Source organism: Apis laboriosa, unplaced genomic scaffold, assembly GCF_014066325.1.
Source record: "Apis laboriosa isolate Shangri-la unplaced genomic scaffold, ASM1406632v1 scaffold14_cov150, whole genome shotgun sequence".
Taxonomy (NCBI): Eukaryota; Metazoa; Arthropoda; class Insecta; order Hymenoptera; family Apidae; genus Apis; species Apis laboriosa.
In genome coordinates, this window is record NW_025221798.1 from 1,734,278 (window position 1) to 1,752,611 (window position 18,334).

At 39.2% G+C, this 18,334-nt stretch overlaps 2 protein-coding genes across 3 annotated transcripts in view; both read right to left on the reverse strand.

Moving 5' to 3' along the window:
* LOC122710626 (homeobox protein caupolican-like) overlaps positions 1-11,768 on the reverse strand; it is a 91,590-nt gene extending 79,822 nt beyond the window's left edge. For both annotated transcript variants that reach the window (XM_043928593.1, XM_043928594.1), the window contains exon 1: positions 11,487-11,768. In XM_043928593.1, the coding sequence (XP_043784528.1) occupies positions 11,487-11,597 (111 nt within the window). In that variant the 5' untranslated portion in view covers positions 11,598-11,768. The remainder of the gene's footprint in view (positions 1-11,486) is intronic.
* A 708-nt stretch (positions 11,769-12,476) lies between these two features.
* On the reverse strand, positions 12,477-13,839 carry LOC122710710. The gene is made up of 3 exons (XM_043928741.1): positions 13,709-13,839; positions 13,044-13,066; positions 12,477-12,636 (listed from the first exon to the last, which is right to left on the reverse strand). Exons 1-3 carry the CDS (start codon positions 13,837-13,839, stop codon positions 12,497-12,499), a joined length of 294 nt encoding a protein of 97 aa, XP_043784676.1. The 3' UTR covers positions 12,477-12,496.
* Between the last annotated feature and the right edge of the window lie 4,495 nt (positions 13,840-18,334).

Sequence of the window (18,334 nt, forward strand, 5' to 3'; positions counted from 1 at the left end):
AAAAAAAAAAAAAAAAAAAAAAAAATAGAAAAAAAACGTGAATGAATAGAGAAAATATTTCTCATTGCTAACAAAAATTTATCTATTTGTGTGGTAATTTATGTATCGCGAAGAATTCACCGATTTCCCAATAACAATTTCAACGTTGCATCGTTTAATTTGTCATTCGTGTTAAAATGGTAAAATGTGCGATAAAAGTGACGAAACAATGACGGACGCAATTGTAATCACATTCTCTATATATCAACACAACATTGCTCTATGAAGCCATCTAGTGTCGACTAACCTAATTAACCTACGTATTCTAAATTATCCTGTCATGTACATTAAATAAATATATAAAAATGTTTATGATGCAAATATATGTGTACGTGTAATAACTTAGCCATGTACACAGGATATATAAATTAAATTAAATACAATTGTGTATTAATATATTCGTGGGACATCTTTGAGGATAGATTCCAAAGATCAAAACAAATACAAAACTTGCTCATTCAGTTATAAGAATGGTGTAACAGAGACACGTCTCTCTCTCTCTTTCTCTCTCTCTCTGTCTCTCTCTGTCTATCCTTATCTCCCTTCGTCTACTGTAAACTTCAATTGCTTAATAAATAAGTCTCGAACGAAATTTTTGTACATCAATTTTTCTGTTTGTTACTGCCTTTTAAAAAATCAACAACCTTCGAAAGATGTTCCACGAATATATTAATATCCTGTATTTAAATATAAAAATATCAGAAAAGATGGTTACTCGATAATGGCGGTTAATTAAACTCACGTATACGACATACACGTAAACCAAACGGTTTAAATATATTTTAAATATAAAGTATCTATAATGGCGGTTAATTAAAGTCGAATATATTTTAACGTGAATATATATACACTCTGGGCTAAATATTATTTTAAATACAAAGCATCAAAAAGGAATATTATTCAATAATGGCGGCTAATTAAACCCTCCTTTCCCCTTGAAGGAAAACACCTCAATTATATTCATAACCCACCGACAACACAGTCCCACAAACACAGTCCATCATACAAAGACAAATAAGGCTTCACAAAGAGGTTCCGACCCGTTCCAGTTCACGTTCCATCAATGAACCGAGGGTCCCCTCGATATATGCATAAAAATTACGTTAAGTAGATGGCGCTCGATAAAGGCGCCCGACATCAAGTAAACGCGCAAGAAGTTCCGTTATCAAGCGAAAAAGATCCGGAGGACAGGTGGTATATATATTGTACCATCGAGGGTGCGTTTCACCGAGCGAGAAGAAAAAAAAAAAAAAAAGAAAGAAAGAAAGAAAAGAAAAGAAAACTAGCAAGTCGAATTAAAGGAACGACTTGTTGGTTAGTCGACTTTATCCTCTCTCGGTTTTTCTCTCACGAAACCCCTCCCTCCCCCTCCCTGACACACAGTGGAGTGAGACGAGGCGAAAAGAGGTTGAAAGGAGGGTGGCTGAATTCCGACCAATCTGTTTCCAACCCCTCTTCAATCCCCCCCCCTTCTTTTCGGTTGGCCTGCAACCGCGGTAACCACCACCCATCGAAGCTTACCGCTTTTGGGCGGTAAAAAGCACATCCGAATTGAATCATTGCTGAATAAGCGGGAAACTGGGTGGTTTGGGACCAAGTAACCCCCTCCTCTCTTATAGACGCTCGAGGGTCGTTCTCCATCCGGCTCATTGGTACACCTCCTCTGTCATGTCGAGCGTTTCCAAATTGCTCTATACCTATCGCTTCTTTCCTTTTCTTTTTCTTTCTTTCTTTCTTTATTTCTTCGTCATTGGAAGTCGATATAGAGAGAGCGTTAGAGCGTTCCGATCGGGGAAGCCTGTAGAAATCATAAAGAGTTTTACAGGTATGGCTTTGGCTTTAGTTCAGGAAACGGGAATACATTGGCGAGAATAGAGCAATGCTCTGTTGCGAGGAATTGTGCCTCTGACAAACCGTGATCTCGTATCGATTATATTGTAATGATTCCGTTGAAAAAAAAAAATATGACAATTTTTTCTCCGCTCGAAGAATATTTCAAGCGAATTTTGTTAAAATAAACGAACGATACAAATGAATTTTTTCAAATAATTTACAACTAATACCGTGATTAAAAATTGACTTTCACAAAAGCGAATTTTTTTATCACCCATTGTAATATCACGGATAATCGAACCTGTGTATACGGTAGTAAGAGTGCAGGTCGACCACTTGTTGCTAAAAAAGAAAAAAGGAATTGCATCCGAGAGGAGACACGAGGCGACAGTAGATCCTCGAGTATGGAGAACGTGATGTCTTTGTACCGGGAAAAACCACGCTGTAAAGTGTCCACCAATCGAGAAATACAGGGATGATTATGGCACTCCTGGTACTCCGTAACTCTGAGCCTCCTAGACAAAAGCACCGCGAGAGAGAGAGAGAGAGAGAGAGAGAGAGAGAGAGAGAGAGAGGGAGGGAGGGAGAGTCGTGACGCGCAGCAAGCATCGCTCAATCTCTCCCGCGAGCAGTAAAAATCTTTTCTGTGTCGTTGCGGCCACTCGTGTATCACGCACACACCTCTGTCTCGAGGCGACCTCTCTCTCCATTTTCCAACTGGAAGCTTCCTCTCCCCCTCATCTCGTGTCTCTTCCTTTTTTTTTTTTTTTTTTTTCCCCCCTCGTTCTTTTCCCTTTGACTTCCACCCCCCCTCCCCCCCTCCCCCGAGAGAACTGCACTCTCAGCCCTTCCCCTTCCTTTTCTCTCTTTTTTTTTTTTCCGCCTCTTCCGTCCCGTTCCTTGAAAAAGTTTTCGACCCTTGCCCGTAAAGAGGCGAGCTGCCTCTCGGCGAAGAAAGGGGGCCGCTTTCTCTCTAATTGAACGACCCTCTCCCCGGCCGCAGCACGCTCCACGAGGGTGGATTTATCTCGACGCGCGTCAACGCGCGCCTAGAAGAGGGGCCGGCTTTATCACACGCACACGCTCTATAGCCTTCTTCCCCCCTCCTTTATTAAGCGACACGCGGCTATTTTCACGCAACAGTTTGCGGTTCAACCTTTGTTTAGACCCAACGGGACGAATGTGTTCTGGAGCCAGCCAATTTTCCTGCACCTTCGAGCGAGGGTCTTAGTATCGCTTGGTAGTACACTGCTAGGGATTGTAACGTGGGAAAAAAGGTTGAAGAAATCTTTAAGAAATATTTTCATATACATATATATATGTATATAATCAGATTCATCGGTAGGGTGATGACGATTTTCCTGTTTTAGATATTGAAAAATGTAATATACTGTACGTTGCTGATACATTGGCAAAAGGGTGATAAGCTTCTCCGCTCACGAGTTCATTTAATTATAAACATGCGCGTGACTATATAGATAGATATATTTGTGTTCGTACAAATTGGCTTATCTCGTTAGAACTAATAAAAATCCGTGAGCCGACGTCAGAGAATCAAATGAGATCAAGAAAAATAATAGACATTAAAAATAATAGACTTGAAAACGTAAAAAAATAATTTTTGTTAAATTCAATTATGGGATCCAACGCTTTCGATAATAGAAACGGAAGATCGTGTGTAGTTCCGTAGACAGGGAGACCGTGTTATTGTAGCGGTAAGCCCTCGAACAGCAATAGTGAGAATATGGTCATAAGACCATAACCACGGGGTTCCGGCGAGCATGGAACCGGAGGTGGACGCACGTGTCCGGTCGATGCACGTGTCGCGTGTTTTCAGTCGAAGAAAGCCTCCATTCACCGCCCCGATGGTAGTAACGCACGACTATCGGAGGGTGAAACCGGAGCCTGTGGAAGCAGGAAGGGCGACAAGTGGCTGAACGACAAGTGCGTATCCTGGCTCGAAGAGGATCGCGGAATATCAGGGTGTGTTACTTGCACGCCGTGTGAACAGTCGCAACGAGCGTTCGGGAAAAGGAGATATCATCGAGCGGAACGCCCGATGGAGCGTCCCGTCTAGCGACATCTTTCCCCTCTTCGAAGCGCCATGGGAGCTCTCTGCGTGGGACGCTTAGATTGTGGGAAGATGGTATCAAGCCGGTACGAAATTTAGTAGTATCAAGAGAGTAGGAGAAAGAGAGAGAAAGAAAAAGAGAGAAACGATGTATCGTATCGTTTCATGCATCTCGCGCGATGCCCGATAATTCCAGCCCGATTTGGAGAAGATTGATGCCAAAGGTGTGTAGCGTGTAATGTTTCCCCTTCCTCTCTTTTTCACTTTTTTTCCCTCACCGAAGAGAAACGCGCTCGAATAAAAGCGTTTTGATTAACTGCATTCATATTTCATCGGCACGATTGTAATTATGCGTATTCGTGCGGCTTATTTTCTTGGACGAGGGATTTTTCTATCCGTGAAACCGATATATACAGTATTTTCTTATACGCACTTCTCGTGGATATACGTCGGGAATCATCGACTATGTTCGGGAGTCGTCGATCATATTCGGGTGGAATCGTCTTTGCACCCGAATAAGCGAATAATTTCACACGGAACCGAGATATATAAATAAATTCGTTTCAAATTTGTTTGGACTTTTGTTTCTTCTTTAATTATTTTTCTAAATGTCATTTTTTTTACGATTGTCGCGTGACAATATTAAGATTAAGATCGAGTTTCGTATTTTTTGCATTTTTCGTGATACGTAGAAATACTCTCGTCTTTAAGTCAATGTAGAAAGCACGTATATATTTTATACGCTCTAATTTATTCGTCTTAAAAATGACTGTAGAAAGACAATGACAAAATTTCAATTTCCACAAATATTCGAAGGAAGGTAGTACAAGACTGTAACGAATAAATACTGGAAGGGGATTTATGCCGGTTTTCGCGTGAACATGGACGATTCTTTCCACGTGATTCACGCGGCACGGTTTTAACCATGACAGTAAATTGGACCGTAAACGGGTAAATCTGGCCCGGACGCGTTGTAAAGCGGCCCACAAGCCGCGGCGGCCACTTACCGCGCGAATATTAAATCTCTAAATCGTAAAGCCCGCCATTACCCTGTCGTCCATTCAGCTTGAACAGACAATAGCCTGAGACATTACACTCCAAGGAATCCTCGAAATAGGTCAGTTAGCGAGACAGTCGGTTTATAAACGAGACAGGTATTATCTGTCCGCTTCAAACGATCTTCGAAATTGGCAAATGATGGCAGCACCGTCTTTAGGGAATCGTATACCTCGTACTAGCTCTGTATAATATCTCTTAGAGATATGTAAGAGATGTAATAGAGACTGGGTAACTAATAATAAAAAATGTAATACAAGTTCATAAAGTTTCTCAAAAAAAAAAAACTAACAGTAATCCACTCTTAATGTCTCTAAAGCTTTTGAACAATGTATCGAAAAATTTGATAGGTTTTTCTAATCGATATTGAATCTTTCCAAGTGAATAACACTCGTTTCAATTGTTAGATTAAAATACGTACTACGATTTGTAACAACTTGATTTTTTCGAAACTAATTGATCTTCCCTTCCAAAAACCCAAGAAATAATTCGGCAAATAAGATAACAAAGATTCGGAATTTCACGAATATTTTCGGATCGTATCTGCGGAGATCCCTTAATTGTCGGCTGTTAATCAACCCTAATTAATACAAAGCGATCGGATCCGGACCCGGAGGAATTAAAAGGCAAGAGCACAAGTTGCAGCTGGCGTTTGGATTAAAGTGGTAAAGGTGTTACGTATCCTTACGGAGCAACGTTGAAACGTCAAGATTATCCGGATAACGAAACCGCCTTCTTTCGAAAGCTATTCGAGAAGTAGCGAGAGGATTCGAGAGCACTGATATCAAAGGGGTTCCGTGTTTCGGCCGGAAGTGGAAGTCTCGGGGCTTATAAAGAGACGCTTCGTGAAGTGATCGGGCCTGAGACAAGTCCGAACGTGGTAAAGCACAGGTGTATCGTGCTATAATTTACGGTTAGCTAATAAATTTCACCGGGAATCTTGTTCGTCGGTTTACGCTCGAATCTGGACTCGTATCGTCGAGTGGTACCCCAAGTTCTAACGGGGGGACATAAAGCGATCTCGGGGATATTTAGGGGCGGCATTAAGGGAAAAATAATTGTCGCCCAGAGAGCGAGAGAGAGATGAAGTGTACCGATAAGAACGATTGCTAGATTCCACACGTATGAAATTTATCATGAAATTTTACGGTGATTTTTTTTTTTTTTTTTTTTTTGGATAAATTCACTCGAGGAGTTTATTTTATTTAAAATGATAAATGAACTCGCGCGAGTTGTTTATTATACACGACTGGGCCCATTTACATAAATGACACGAGAAAAATATGTTGCATATTAACCGTGATATTTTTAAGTGTCAAGTAATTGTGTGTAATAAACAGATTTCCCGTGATAAAGTCATAGTTAATTCGTAACGTGCAACATACCGCGATATGATCGATAAACTAATATATAATATGAATTTAAACATGTTCAAAATATATTTTTTCTCGAAGAACGAGCAATATTTTTACAAATTAATTTTTTCATGGTAGGAAAAATTAGGGGATAATTGTTGCGTATATCGAATAAAATTCCATTCCCAAGTGGGCTTCGTTTCGATCGATCCCAAGCAAGGTAACCGACAAGGAGCAAAAAAAAAAAAAAAAAAAAAAAAAAATACAAAGTTTCTTTTTCGAACGATACTTTCTTGAACACGTTTCAGGCCTGAATAAAAATATATATCCAATTATTAAAACTCGGCGAATCTGTTAGAATCTTGGAAGGTTCACAGCATTTATAATCGCTTCTCTCATTTTCCCGGCAATTGTGGACACGATGGATTGGCGCGCGTCGCATTCCGATTCGGCGAAGAACAGAATATCTTAGCATCGGCGATCGGTTTGCATCGGGGATCAGAGCAGAGGGCGTTCTTGCAATCTGTCTTGGGATCGTCCGTGGAATTCCACGGACGTGCGAATCGCAACGGAGGCAGGCAGGCCTCGTTCCACTTCTCATTTCAATTTTCACGACGACATACGCCGCGGCAAAGGAAGCAATTCGGAAGCAGCTCGTACGCCGTCGTTATCGTACGAATCGGCCGAGTTCTCTCACGAAGTTGCTACGTGCTCTGTGCCTCGTATTCTTTTCCATCAAGTGTCGTTTTTTCGGTGTCATCCCTAACCACCACCCTTCGATCGTAGGAATTAAAAAATCACGGACGAATTTTTCTACCCTTCTCCCTCTACGCGTTTGTACGATTTTTTTTTTAATGAGAGGATGGGAAAAAGTTGAAAAATAAGCGTTGATGGAGGAAATATTTTTTTTTAAAAAAGGGGTTAAGTTTTTTAAAGTTGGATTCGAATTTTTCTCGAGAACTCGTGTTACTGTCATTCTTAATGCGAATTTGCTTAAGATTTTCTCTCATTACTCAGTGAAAAAAAAAAAAAAGTTTGTAAAATGAAATTTACAATAAATAATAATTTCCCAAACTGTATTTCTTCTAAATGAAAACTATGATTCTGGAAAATATCATTTTAAGATAAAAAATAAAATAAAATAATATTCGCAGCTTGCACGATCGGAAATAATCGAGAGCCGGTCGAAAAACGGACAAGTCTCTCGGCGGAGGGATACGACTCACGTATGAGTTTCCCACGGCGGGCCAGAATGGGCCCGTGTGGGAATATCGGGACTCATTACTCGAGCATAGGTGAACACGAGTTCGATCCTCGATCCTCGATTTTCGTATTCCTTCCTCGTGTGCGTTTTTTCTCCTCTCTCCCTTTCTTTCTTTTTTTTTTTTTTTTTCACCTTGTCCCCCTTTTTTAATTTAACTTATTTATCTTTATTTAAACGGGCCTTGAACAATGCAAATAAAGATGCAAAACGATTATAGAACATTAATTTTATATCTGTCTTCTTAATATTTTACCTTTATTTTTAATTATTCAATGGAAAACATGGATTGATTTTTATCTATTTATTCAAACGGTTTTTGGATATAAGATGAAACGTGATATTCGTCATGAGTTTATTGTTTTCTTAATGCCAATTTTATTTATTGATTTAAGTAATTAGAGATTCAAGGAAATAGTACAATTAATTCTCGTGTTTGTTTACGAATCTTTCTTAAATACCCTCAATTTTATTTAACTAATTTAATTTATTTAACCTCGAGAAACGTTTTTAATGCAATTAATAAAATTATGCATTGTGTTTATAACTCGAACTCTAATAATAATATTCTAATCAATTTTATTCTCTCTAAATAAAGTTAAATTTAATTATAAAGATCAAGATAGACGCGATCTATTTTCATCCTAACACGACTATGGATGTTTATATCGTACAAAATTCAATTTTCACAAACACGATTATAAACGAACAATTTAAACAAAGAATTTTGACATCGTATTATAGATGGACACATTAATCCAAATTTAAGAAATTAGAAAAAAATATTATTGTAAATTAAAATTAAAATTAAGCGCGTAATTATCTCCCCCCCTTCCCCCAAACGCTCGATTCCTTTATTCGAGATCGAACGTTTCCTCGTAATAACAATTGTTGTGCAACGTGTCCACGTCGTTCCGATAATTTTTACAATCAAATCTCGTAGAAAGAAGAAGAACACTTAATGTTTTAATCTTCTGAAACGTATTAAAATCAGCCGGGGGGAAGAGTAACAACGCTGCAAGGCTGTGTATCAGTTGTTTATAATTCTTCGCGTGCACTAAGGAAGCAATTTAATAATAATAACGGCAGAGGCTCTCGAGAATTCTACACGGCGCCGAGTGTACATCCATACGTGTATACAGGGTGTACAGTTTCTTTTTCACGCTCGACGTCGCGTATAAGCAACGATGAATTTTAACCGTCCGTCGAGTAGCTTTAAAAAGTTAGGCGAATGTATTTTTTAAAAAGTTTTTTTCTCCATTATTATCCTTCCTGCGATTTATAGAAGATAGATAGAAACGAAACTAAATGTTACAGTTTATTCTAAAATTTTTAATTTATGTTTCGTAAATCTGTTGTACGTATTCTCCTTCATTTTTTTTTTTTTTTGTTTCCTTTGATTTATCTGTTTCTATTTTTTTTCCCCCCACTTTTTCACTTGTCATCGTCAGCTTCGATAAGATAATGAACGCTAGAAATCACCGAGGTAATTGTTTCTACTTCTATTCTGTTTCTAATTGTAGAAATCTTACGTATTGAAAAATTTTAGCACTTAAAAAGTGGAACACCCTATACAATATGATAATTTATCACAACGATCCTCGCACGATCTATGATTAAAAATCTGTTGAAATATTTGCTTCGTATAACCATCATTATTATTTATAAGGATATTACGTACTGACAAACTTTGCACATAAAAATTGGAACACCCTATATAATATAATCGTTTATCATAATAATGCACACGCGAGTATGCGTGCCGCGTAATGTACACACCCATACGTACGGACAGCTGATTGCAACTTATGTTGGCGCAGTTATTACCGTCGGGAAGGAAGAATTAACCGAGCCTCGATACATAGTTCGTGTCCCAGAATTTCGTCCATGTGCACGCACACGTACCCCAAAAAAGAATTAAAAAAATAATAAAAAAAAAAAAAATAACGAAGAAGAAAAAAGAGAAGAAGAACGGAATACATGAATCTGGGCCTCTCGATCGAGTCTTGTACAGCTGCAGGTGCCTCTAGAAATTGGCAGAAGGGGCGAGAGTTCTCCAAAGGGGACCGTGCACGCGCCTCTGACGCACTTCGATGCCACCGATATCTTCTTAAACTTTCCTATCCGTTCATTCATGCCGCGGATAAATGCCTATAATTTCCGGAATGATTACAGGGCTCTCTATGGATCCATACCGTTCAACCGCGAGAGAGGCTCGTTACACCGAAATTGAAACGGAATGAGTGCCCGTGCCTTCCGTTCATCTCCCCCCCCCCCACTCTTAGATCTCGACCCACAGGTCAACCGTCACGTTCCCTCTCCCGAACACCATAATGATATCTAAATTCTTCGTTACCGATTGATCGCACGATTATTACCGGCTGCTCTGCTTAAACAAACAGAGAAATCGAAAGAACGGGAGGGACAGCTGCGGTTCTTTCGATTTCGAAGTCCTGTCACGTCCAGCTTGGATACACGATGCTTTTAGAAGGGCAGAGAATTACGGTATTTAATTCGTTATATGCGCGGCCACTTCTTGCGGATGCGTGTTAAAGGAGTTATCCCCACCACCGAGGCGACTAGTTTCACACGGTAACAATACGTCATAAATTTTTTCAAATGTTCGGCTTCTCAATACCTCTTCGTGTCTTTCGTTAACTGTCATTTTGTCGAGAGGCAAAATGAGAATCAAATTTCCACGCCCTTTATAGATATTATTTAAAATAAAATAAGTACAGAGGAAGCGATATGCTTCGAGATTCGAAATTCGAAATGTGTAATTGAAGATTTTGATGCACGTTGGGAATAATTGGTGTGAACTAAGAGGCTATATATCGGACGATTAATTCGATAAAAGTGATTCGATGTCGTTGGCGAAATTGTTCGAGAGAAAAGTGCAGCGATGCCATCGAAATATCGCGATAAAAGCTATATAATACTAGATGATCGCGTGCACCGTGCGGTTTTAATTCGTAATGCATCAATTAGAGGGTAACAGAGATTTGATTTCATATCTACAATTGAAATTCGTTAACGAAGTGGTCGTTGTACAAAACATTCCCACCCGAGAATAGAATCGTTCGAACGTTTTTTTTATCGATCTCATTCGTCCGTTTCGTATGAAATATCAATTCCACCAACATGTTGGATATTCACGATGATTATTAAATTAATTTACGCTATCGTTGTTACCAATTTCGACAACCATTTTTGAAACGGTCGCTTTATGGAATGTCTACGTTTGTTTCCAACGAAACAAAACCAGCACACACTACGCGTTATTATGATAACGTGTGACAGTGTATACTTCACCTGCGTGAAGTACGTGCATATAAATTACTTTAAATACTTTAGCTTTATTAAATATACAAGTTCCAGTTAATTTAAACACCATGTTCCAAAGAAAAATCAAACGATCAACCGATTTCTTTTATCTATCATAACTAGCCTATTTTTGATTTTTTTTGTTCTATCCTACTTAAGAACGGAAGAAAATCTAGTGATATCGCGCAAAATAATGACTGATAAGTACAAAATTAAAAATCTTACGTCACTAACGATAATTAGTAATGTCAATTATATGTATCCCTTTATCTCAAGTAATTAAGCAATAATTATACCATGTCTCCTTGTAATATTATCTTAATAACCATATATACTTTTCCACAAATAATAAAAAAATAACGTAAATAGCTAACGTATTAACGATAAAATAAAATAAAAGTATAAAACGGACGTTTAAATCGACACTTTGCAAAAAAATTATAACGCGTTCAATCTCCCGCGCTTTTTTCTCTCGAATCGTATCGATCGAAGAACGCTCGATCGCGAAACCGAAGAATCGAAGAAGAAAAAGAAACGGACTGCTCACCTCCTGTTGCTGAATTAGGAAGTCGGGAGCGGGTGGTGGCGGGGGTGGTTCCGCGGCGGAGACCTCTTGAAGCAGTCCCACGTGCTCCCAACAATCTTCCGATATGTCCATGATCGTCCCTCCTCTTTCGCTTCCTCCTCGTTCCACAGTCGAAATGTGTAAGGGTCGAAACGGGACACTAAATCCGCGCGGCGGGACGTCTGGATCAATCCGTGTCTCCACGCCGGGTGTCTGGTTCCCAGATTTCTCCCGATTTCCTCCCTTGAACGGTTCGGTCGGAAAAACTATATTTCGTCGCACTTGGTCACTATCTATCTCCCTCCCTCTCTCTCACCGTTTCTTAGCCTTCCCTCTTTCTCCCCCTCACACGTTGGCCGTTTCCCTATCACTGTCGTGAACCAGATATATATATATACATATATGTATATATGTATATATATATATGTGTATATATATGTATATATATATATATATATATATAACGTTCGAGGATAGTCGTCGGAAGACCCGCGAAAAAACCGAACGGAGAACGCACGAACACACGGTAACGACGTCGACACGGCGTGTCGCGTGACCCGCGTTCTATGACGACGACGACGGCGTCGAGGACGACGACGGCCGTCGGTGGTGGTCAGTCGGCGTGGAATGAAGTTGGCCCGCGGGTTAGGTTGGGTTAGCCGAGCCGGAGTTGCAGCATCAGCGAGGAGAGAGGGACGAGAGGAGGGCAGAGAGCGCGCGAGCGAGCGAGCGAGCCATGTACGAGGAAGGGGCGGGAGGGTAGAGAAAGAGGGAAGGAGAAAGAGAGAGAGAGAGAGAAAAGAGTTGAAGAGAGAGCGGAGCGGAGGGGAGGGAAAAGCACCGAGGGAGAACGAGGAGCGACGGACTGTGGAGTTGGAGAAAGGAGGGAGAGAGGGAGAGAGAAAGGGAGATCGAGCGAGATAGCATAGCGAGGCAGAGGGTGGGGTTGGAGTGAGAGAGGCGTAAGGCGTAAGTCTGCCCTAGTCGCTCGCTTAACCGTGCAGGAGGTGGCGCCAATATAACCCGTACTCCACCTCCGTCCGACAAAGAGCTTGCGTATACCTGTATGCGCCTGTTGGTAGGCCATACCGCCTACTGACTACCGTATTGCAGGATTTGCGATCCGTGCCGCCTGTAATTATTGCGATTTCACTTATATTCCGTCATGCTTCTTGTTTTTTACGTGGCTCGTTTGCTTGCTGCTTCCCCTCGATGTCCCTTTTTCTCATATGTAGGGTGGAGTGCATATCGTGGTAAGAATTGAAGAGGAATGGAAAATTGAAGAGGAAGGAAATGTGAAGAAGATTAATACAAGGCTTCGTTTTTGAAGAAATTGATTGTGAAGTTTTATGTATTTGAGAGGAGAACAATCTCGATTGAAATTTTTCTTTGTATTATTTTATATTTATAGACAATTTATAAATTACAAATTATCTATACTACTTCAATTATATTGTAAATATTTTATTAAAATTTCATTAAAATAAATGATAATTATCACAACAATATATTATTTTACTAAAAAATTATGGTACCTACTCAAAAAGTAACTAGTTCTATTACTGATTTATAAAAGTTAAAAAACATTCTTAAAATGCCAAATATTAATTAATTACGCAACAGATAATTAATAATAACAAATTAAACGAAATGGAATGAAATAAATAATATGTACGAACCGAATAATTATGTATAAAAAAATCCATTCAACCAATTCTTTTTACTTGTACAAGTACATATATACAATTTCACAATCGATTTATATTAAAAATTACTATTTCACATTTTTGATTTTCTTAAATATAAAAAATTTTCAATATATTATTCGATACTTTGTATACTATTCGAATAATGTGGTTTTGTACACTTATGCTCGACATTATTCTATCTTCATAGGTTAACCACGAAATTTTCTTTGAGCGACGCCATCTTAGAAAATATTAACAACGACGCAATTTCGCGACGCGAGAATTATCCTCGATCTGTGAATCGAATGGTTCAGATATCTATAAATGTTTTAAATTTTTTGTACGAGCGATTAACATCTTTCTCCACCGCGAAATCGTTCTTTCTAACGATCGTGTATCGCGTTACTTATCGCAATTACCGCAATTCTCCATTTCCTCGAATCGATCTGTCGACAAGAGGACGATAGTTCATTGGCGCCGATAAACGATCGTTATCCTCGATCGAACTGCCCTTACCTTTCACGTATACCTCCCAGTAATCGGCGACGACGTGGGCGGCATAGCGGATTCCCTGGGACAACGCGAACCTCGAACTCGCAAAGGATGCCTCGATCTCTCGACGATCCGTACGTTGTTCGTTCTTCCATAGCTCGAAGAACTGTGGCGAATGCGTGGCTCGATATGTTTACGTCTTTCACTAATCGACACGCGTAAATTTACGTCGTATGTATTCGCCCTCAAATGTTACGATTTGTAATCGAAAATTTATTCCACGAATTTTCCATCACTGTTGTTATATATATCGTTAACACAGTATAACGAAACAAAGAATGTCACGCGAGGTTAGAAAATATAAACCAACATTACCGACGTGCTCGCGTGGACTGACAGCCTAAAAATTAGATGGATGGTGTTGCGATGACGTCAGGAGTGGGGATACTGCACGATCAAATTCACAGTTATGCAGTGAATTAAGTTTTGAATTTCAAAAGATATATATATTATATTAAATATATAATTACTTATATTAAATATATAATTATATATTATATAATTATTTTGCATTATTATACTAATTGTAACGAAACGCGAATATTTTATATAGTAGGTAACGGAAAAAGATCGAATGTAACAACGAATGTAGCACCGTTGCACCAATGAAAAGCGAGCATTCGTTTACTTGAATATAATTGGTCCGACGATGCTTTATAGAAAACTATAAAAGTCGGAATATCTCGAGTAAAAGTTAATTGGAAACCGAAGGCGTACATGATACGTATGGAACAACTCTCTATTATATTTTTCATTTTGCAATAATTTTTGTTATTGAAATTACATAATCGTCAAAAACGACAAATTGTGATACAATCTTTCATCTTTATTATATTATAAGAGGTATTGCTATTATCTTTTTATTTTAATGAAATTTACACCTGTTTTCTGAAAAAATGAATTTTACATGATACTTTTCTTATCTTTAGGAATAAAATGCCGTATCAACGTTCGGTCATCTATTACTGAGAGACCCTGTATTCCAAACATATGCACGAAACGTGCAATTAAACTTTGATCTTGATACTTTGTCTTTGATTGCTTTCCTTCTTCAATCGAGGTAAAATTTCTCGAGGACTCTTCGTGACTGATTGCATAATAAAGGCGCAGGTGAGTTAAAAGTTAATTGTACTTATCGCCATCGCGTATTCATATTGTGCAGAAGTCGTGAAACGCGAGAAAAATACTTTACAAGAGTTAAATTGCCGGTTTACCAACCGCCGTTATTACACGCTGTCACCGTCGTAACTCGCTCGCAACTTTTTCCACTGTTTCTTGCGACGTTCGTTATTTCGCATGACAAATTGTAATACTCTAGAAGAGTGATTCGCGCGATAGACGCCCGTTCGTACTGCCACCTTGAGCGTGATTCCAGTTAACGTATAATACATCAACGAACCCTTATATTTAGTGACACACTTTTTGCCACTGATACTTGGCATACGAATAAAACATCATATCGTAGAGAGTTTTCGCGAGTTTTACAAGTTGACACGTAATTAACACGTTCTTTGGTTATGTAGCACTCCGATCGTCTCGGATATTTTTCGAATGTTCGCGAGCTACATGCGGACGCGTACGAAAGAACGAGTGTGTGGACATGGAGCAGCAGTCGAACGAAGGGTTGGAATGCGAGATATGAATGCGTTAATGCGTCGTTACTGACAGCGACACGAATCGTTGATAGTACTTTCTGCCCTTCTTCGTACCATCGGTACGTTCCAATTCAGCTTGCTCCGCTTTTATCTCTCTCTCTCTCTGTTTTTTTTTTATTTTGCGAATTCTCCCTATTGGATGCGTTTTAATTTGACTCCTGTCGCTCGCGTCGATTGGCGTATCTGGCTTAAAATTCTACTAATAGTCGCCACTTGGCAGTCGCTATTATCGCGCGGGACACACTCTGAAATAGCATGAGCTGTCACATCGATGTCAAAGATTGATCGCACCAGACTGCGACATTCTCGTGGAACGTCGGGCGCATCGATAAACGCAATTGGTGTCGCATTGATCTGAATGACTGGGTCTGTCGTTAGTCGTTCTGAAAAATTCGTTGATATATTTTTGGATTACCTCGAAATATCTCGTTGTTCCCTCGTCTTCAAATAATATTTGAACACATTTTAACTGCGAAAAAATTCCCAAACTGTAATGTTATCATAATTGAAATGCATGTTGTGAAAAATAAACACCTGTCAAGGTACTTTCGATCTATTTAATGCGATATATTGATCTACGATCCCACATTAAATGTTTCGCATGAAACGTTCAAACAGCCGGTCAATTTCCATGGTATATGTATTGCGGGAGAAAAAATGCCGAGCTATTAGCCGCGTACGCCAAGGTATACTTTGCTCTTTTCACGGACCTCTAGCCCAACCAACGACAACGCGACCCCGTAAAGTGTTGGTTGAGCCCTCGACTTTGTATGCACGGAAAGCCGCTTTACGACGTGAACCAAGGGGACACGCGCGCTTCGGTTGGATACCAGCCATGATAATATGTAATGCCTGTATAGAGCCAAGTGGTCGATCGCGAATCTTTGAAGTTCTGAGCTGGCTTTCCGCCGACAAACCCGAGCCGGCACCGATCAAGTATTAAAAATCATCCCGGCAAAACTATGAGAAAGCCAAACATTACATCTCATACTCGACGACATCGTCCCCTCCGGCCTCACAGTCCTTATATCCGTTCCTTCCTCCTTTTTTTTTTTTTTTTTTTTTTTTGGTACGGGCGGTATGGTATACGGGCGAGCACCTGTGGCCACTTTAAACGATGCCGTGGTAAACGGTAGTCAGGATAGATTGAACGGTCCGATACGGTTTTAGCTCTCTTCTTTTGCCATGAGGATCTCGGGACTCGCGCTTTAACCCCTCGACTCATTAGAGCCCATAACTCTGTTCACCGAAACGTTTTACGTTCGTTGCCGTGCGATGTAAGTATACTTAAGTACATAGCCCATCAAAAGGAAGCTCTCGCTATTCTACAATATTGCTTCGATAGTAGAATAGATATCTACCCATTTTCTTGAATTATTGCGTTTCTTTTTAAATATATTTCTTTTATTTCACTCAGATTTATCGTTTCACGAATCAAAAATATATATGAAGCAAAATAAGAAAAGTTATAAATTTTTTTAAATGGGTTATATTATCATAATTGTATTGTCAAAGATGAAATATGGGGTTAAAAGTTATTATTTTCTCAATTTTTTTCTCGATGTATTCGAATTTATATTCTTTTGCTCGTATACTGCGTATGACATAACCTCAATAACCGGTTACTTTCTCTTTTCAATGTTCCACCTTATTTTCGAATACTTTTAAAATTTATTTTTTCCCGTTATCTGTGTAATCGCGATAATTATTTCAAAATTGATTAAAGCTATCTCGATACATGTATATAATGTATAATACTATGATAATTGCGCAGACGAACGATACGAGGTCACGTGAGCTTCGACTACTGGTTTCGTCGAATTTTTTTATTGTGTCTCGTTGGGTTTTTAGGGGATCAGAAACGATGAGATCGGCTAGAAACGCGAGGACTTTGTTGCGTGTTATTGCCGTTTTTCCCAAAGACCTCCCACTGTCCTTCTAACGAGACCACCAAAGGTACGGGGACTAAAAACAACGCAAGAAACCCACCAAAGTACGCTCTTTATACGGGATGTTTTATATCCGTAGCCAATTGGAGTGAGTGCAGTCGCTCCAATTATGGACGAATATATAAAGTCGAATCCTGTCGGATACCACGATACCATTGCGACCCTTTATATGGCAAAAACTATAGAGAGCGCGAAGTCCATCATCGGGTTCAGCCTCGAATTTACTGTTACAGTGCGGCGTCGCTTGCCATCCGTGGAAAGGACAGCATGATCTAGATGCTGCTTTTTGCCACTAGAGACGCTGCGAATCGAGCGCATTTGCGCCTCTACTCGCGACTTTCCATTTCGAATCAACGAATTTTTCGGCAAAAATTGAGCGTGATGCCAATGCTTTTATTGTGTCTCGTTTTTTGGATTATAAAATATCTACGTTCTAATAGAAGCAAAGAGAATTTTATATCAATATTCGGACAAGAAGTTGAATTCGTGAATGTGAATTGAATAGAAAGAAGATTGATTAAATTAGGTTAGGTTAAGAAAGAAGAATGAAGTGAATTTTTTAGTGATTTTATAGATCCAATTTATTGTATATCTCGTTATCAGATCATTTATTGCCTTTAAATTAATTAGATGAAATCATAGATTCAGTAAATTTGGTTAATTTGTTGATCTAATTATTGGTTATTGGCGAATTTGGATCTGAATCGCGAACAGTGTCGATTATTCGTTCCGTTGTACCAATCGTACTACATTCATGGATCTGTTCTGCAATTTGGTCTTGTTTCAAATACAAATAACATGGTACAATACCTCTATCAATAGAATGAGAGTGTACGAAATGAACAATAGCCTGTTTTCCAAACTATTCCATATTCCATTCGAAAAGGATTTATCGAAATTTCGAATCCATTCATCTCGAATTATATCGGGAACGAGAAAAATGGGAACAATTCGAAGAGGAAGAGTAAAACCCGTGTTTCGTGAAT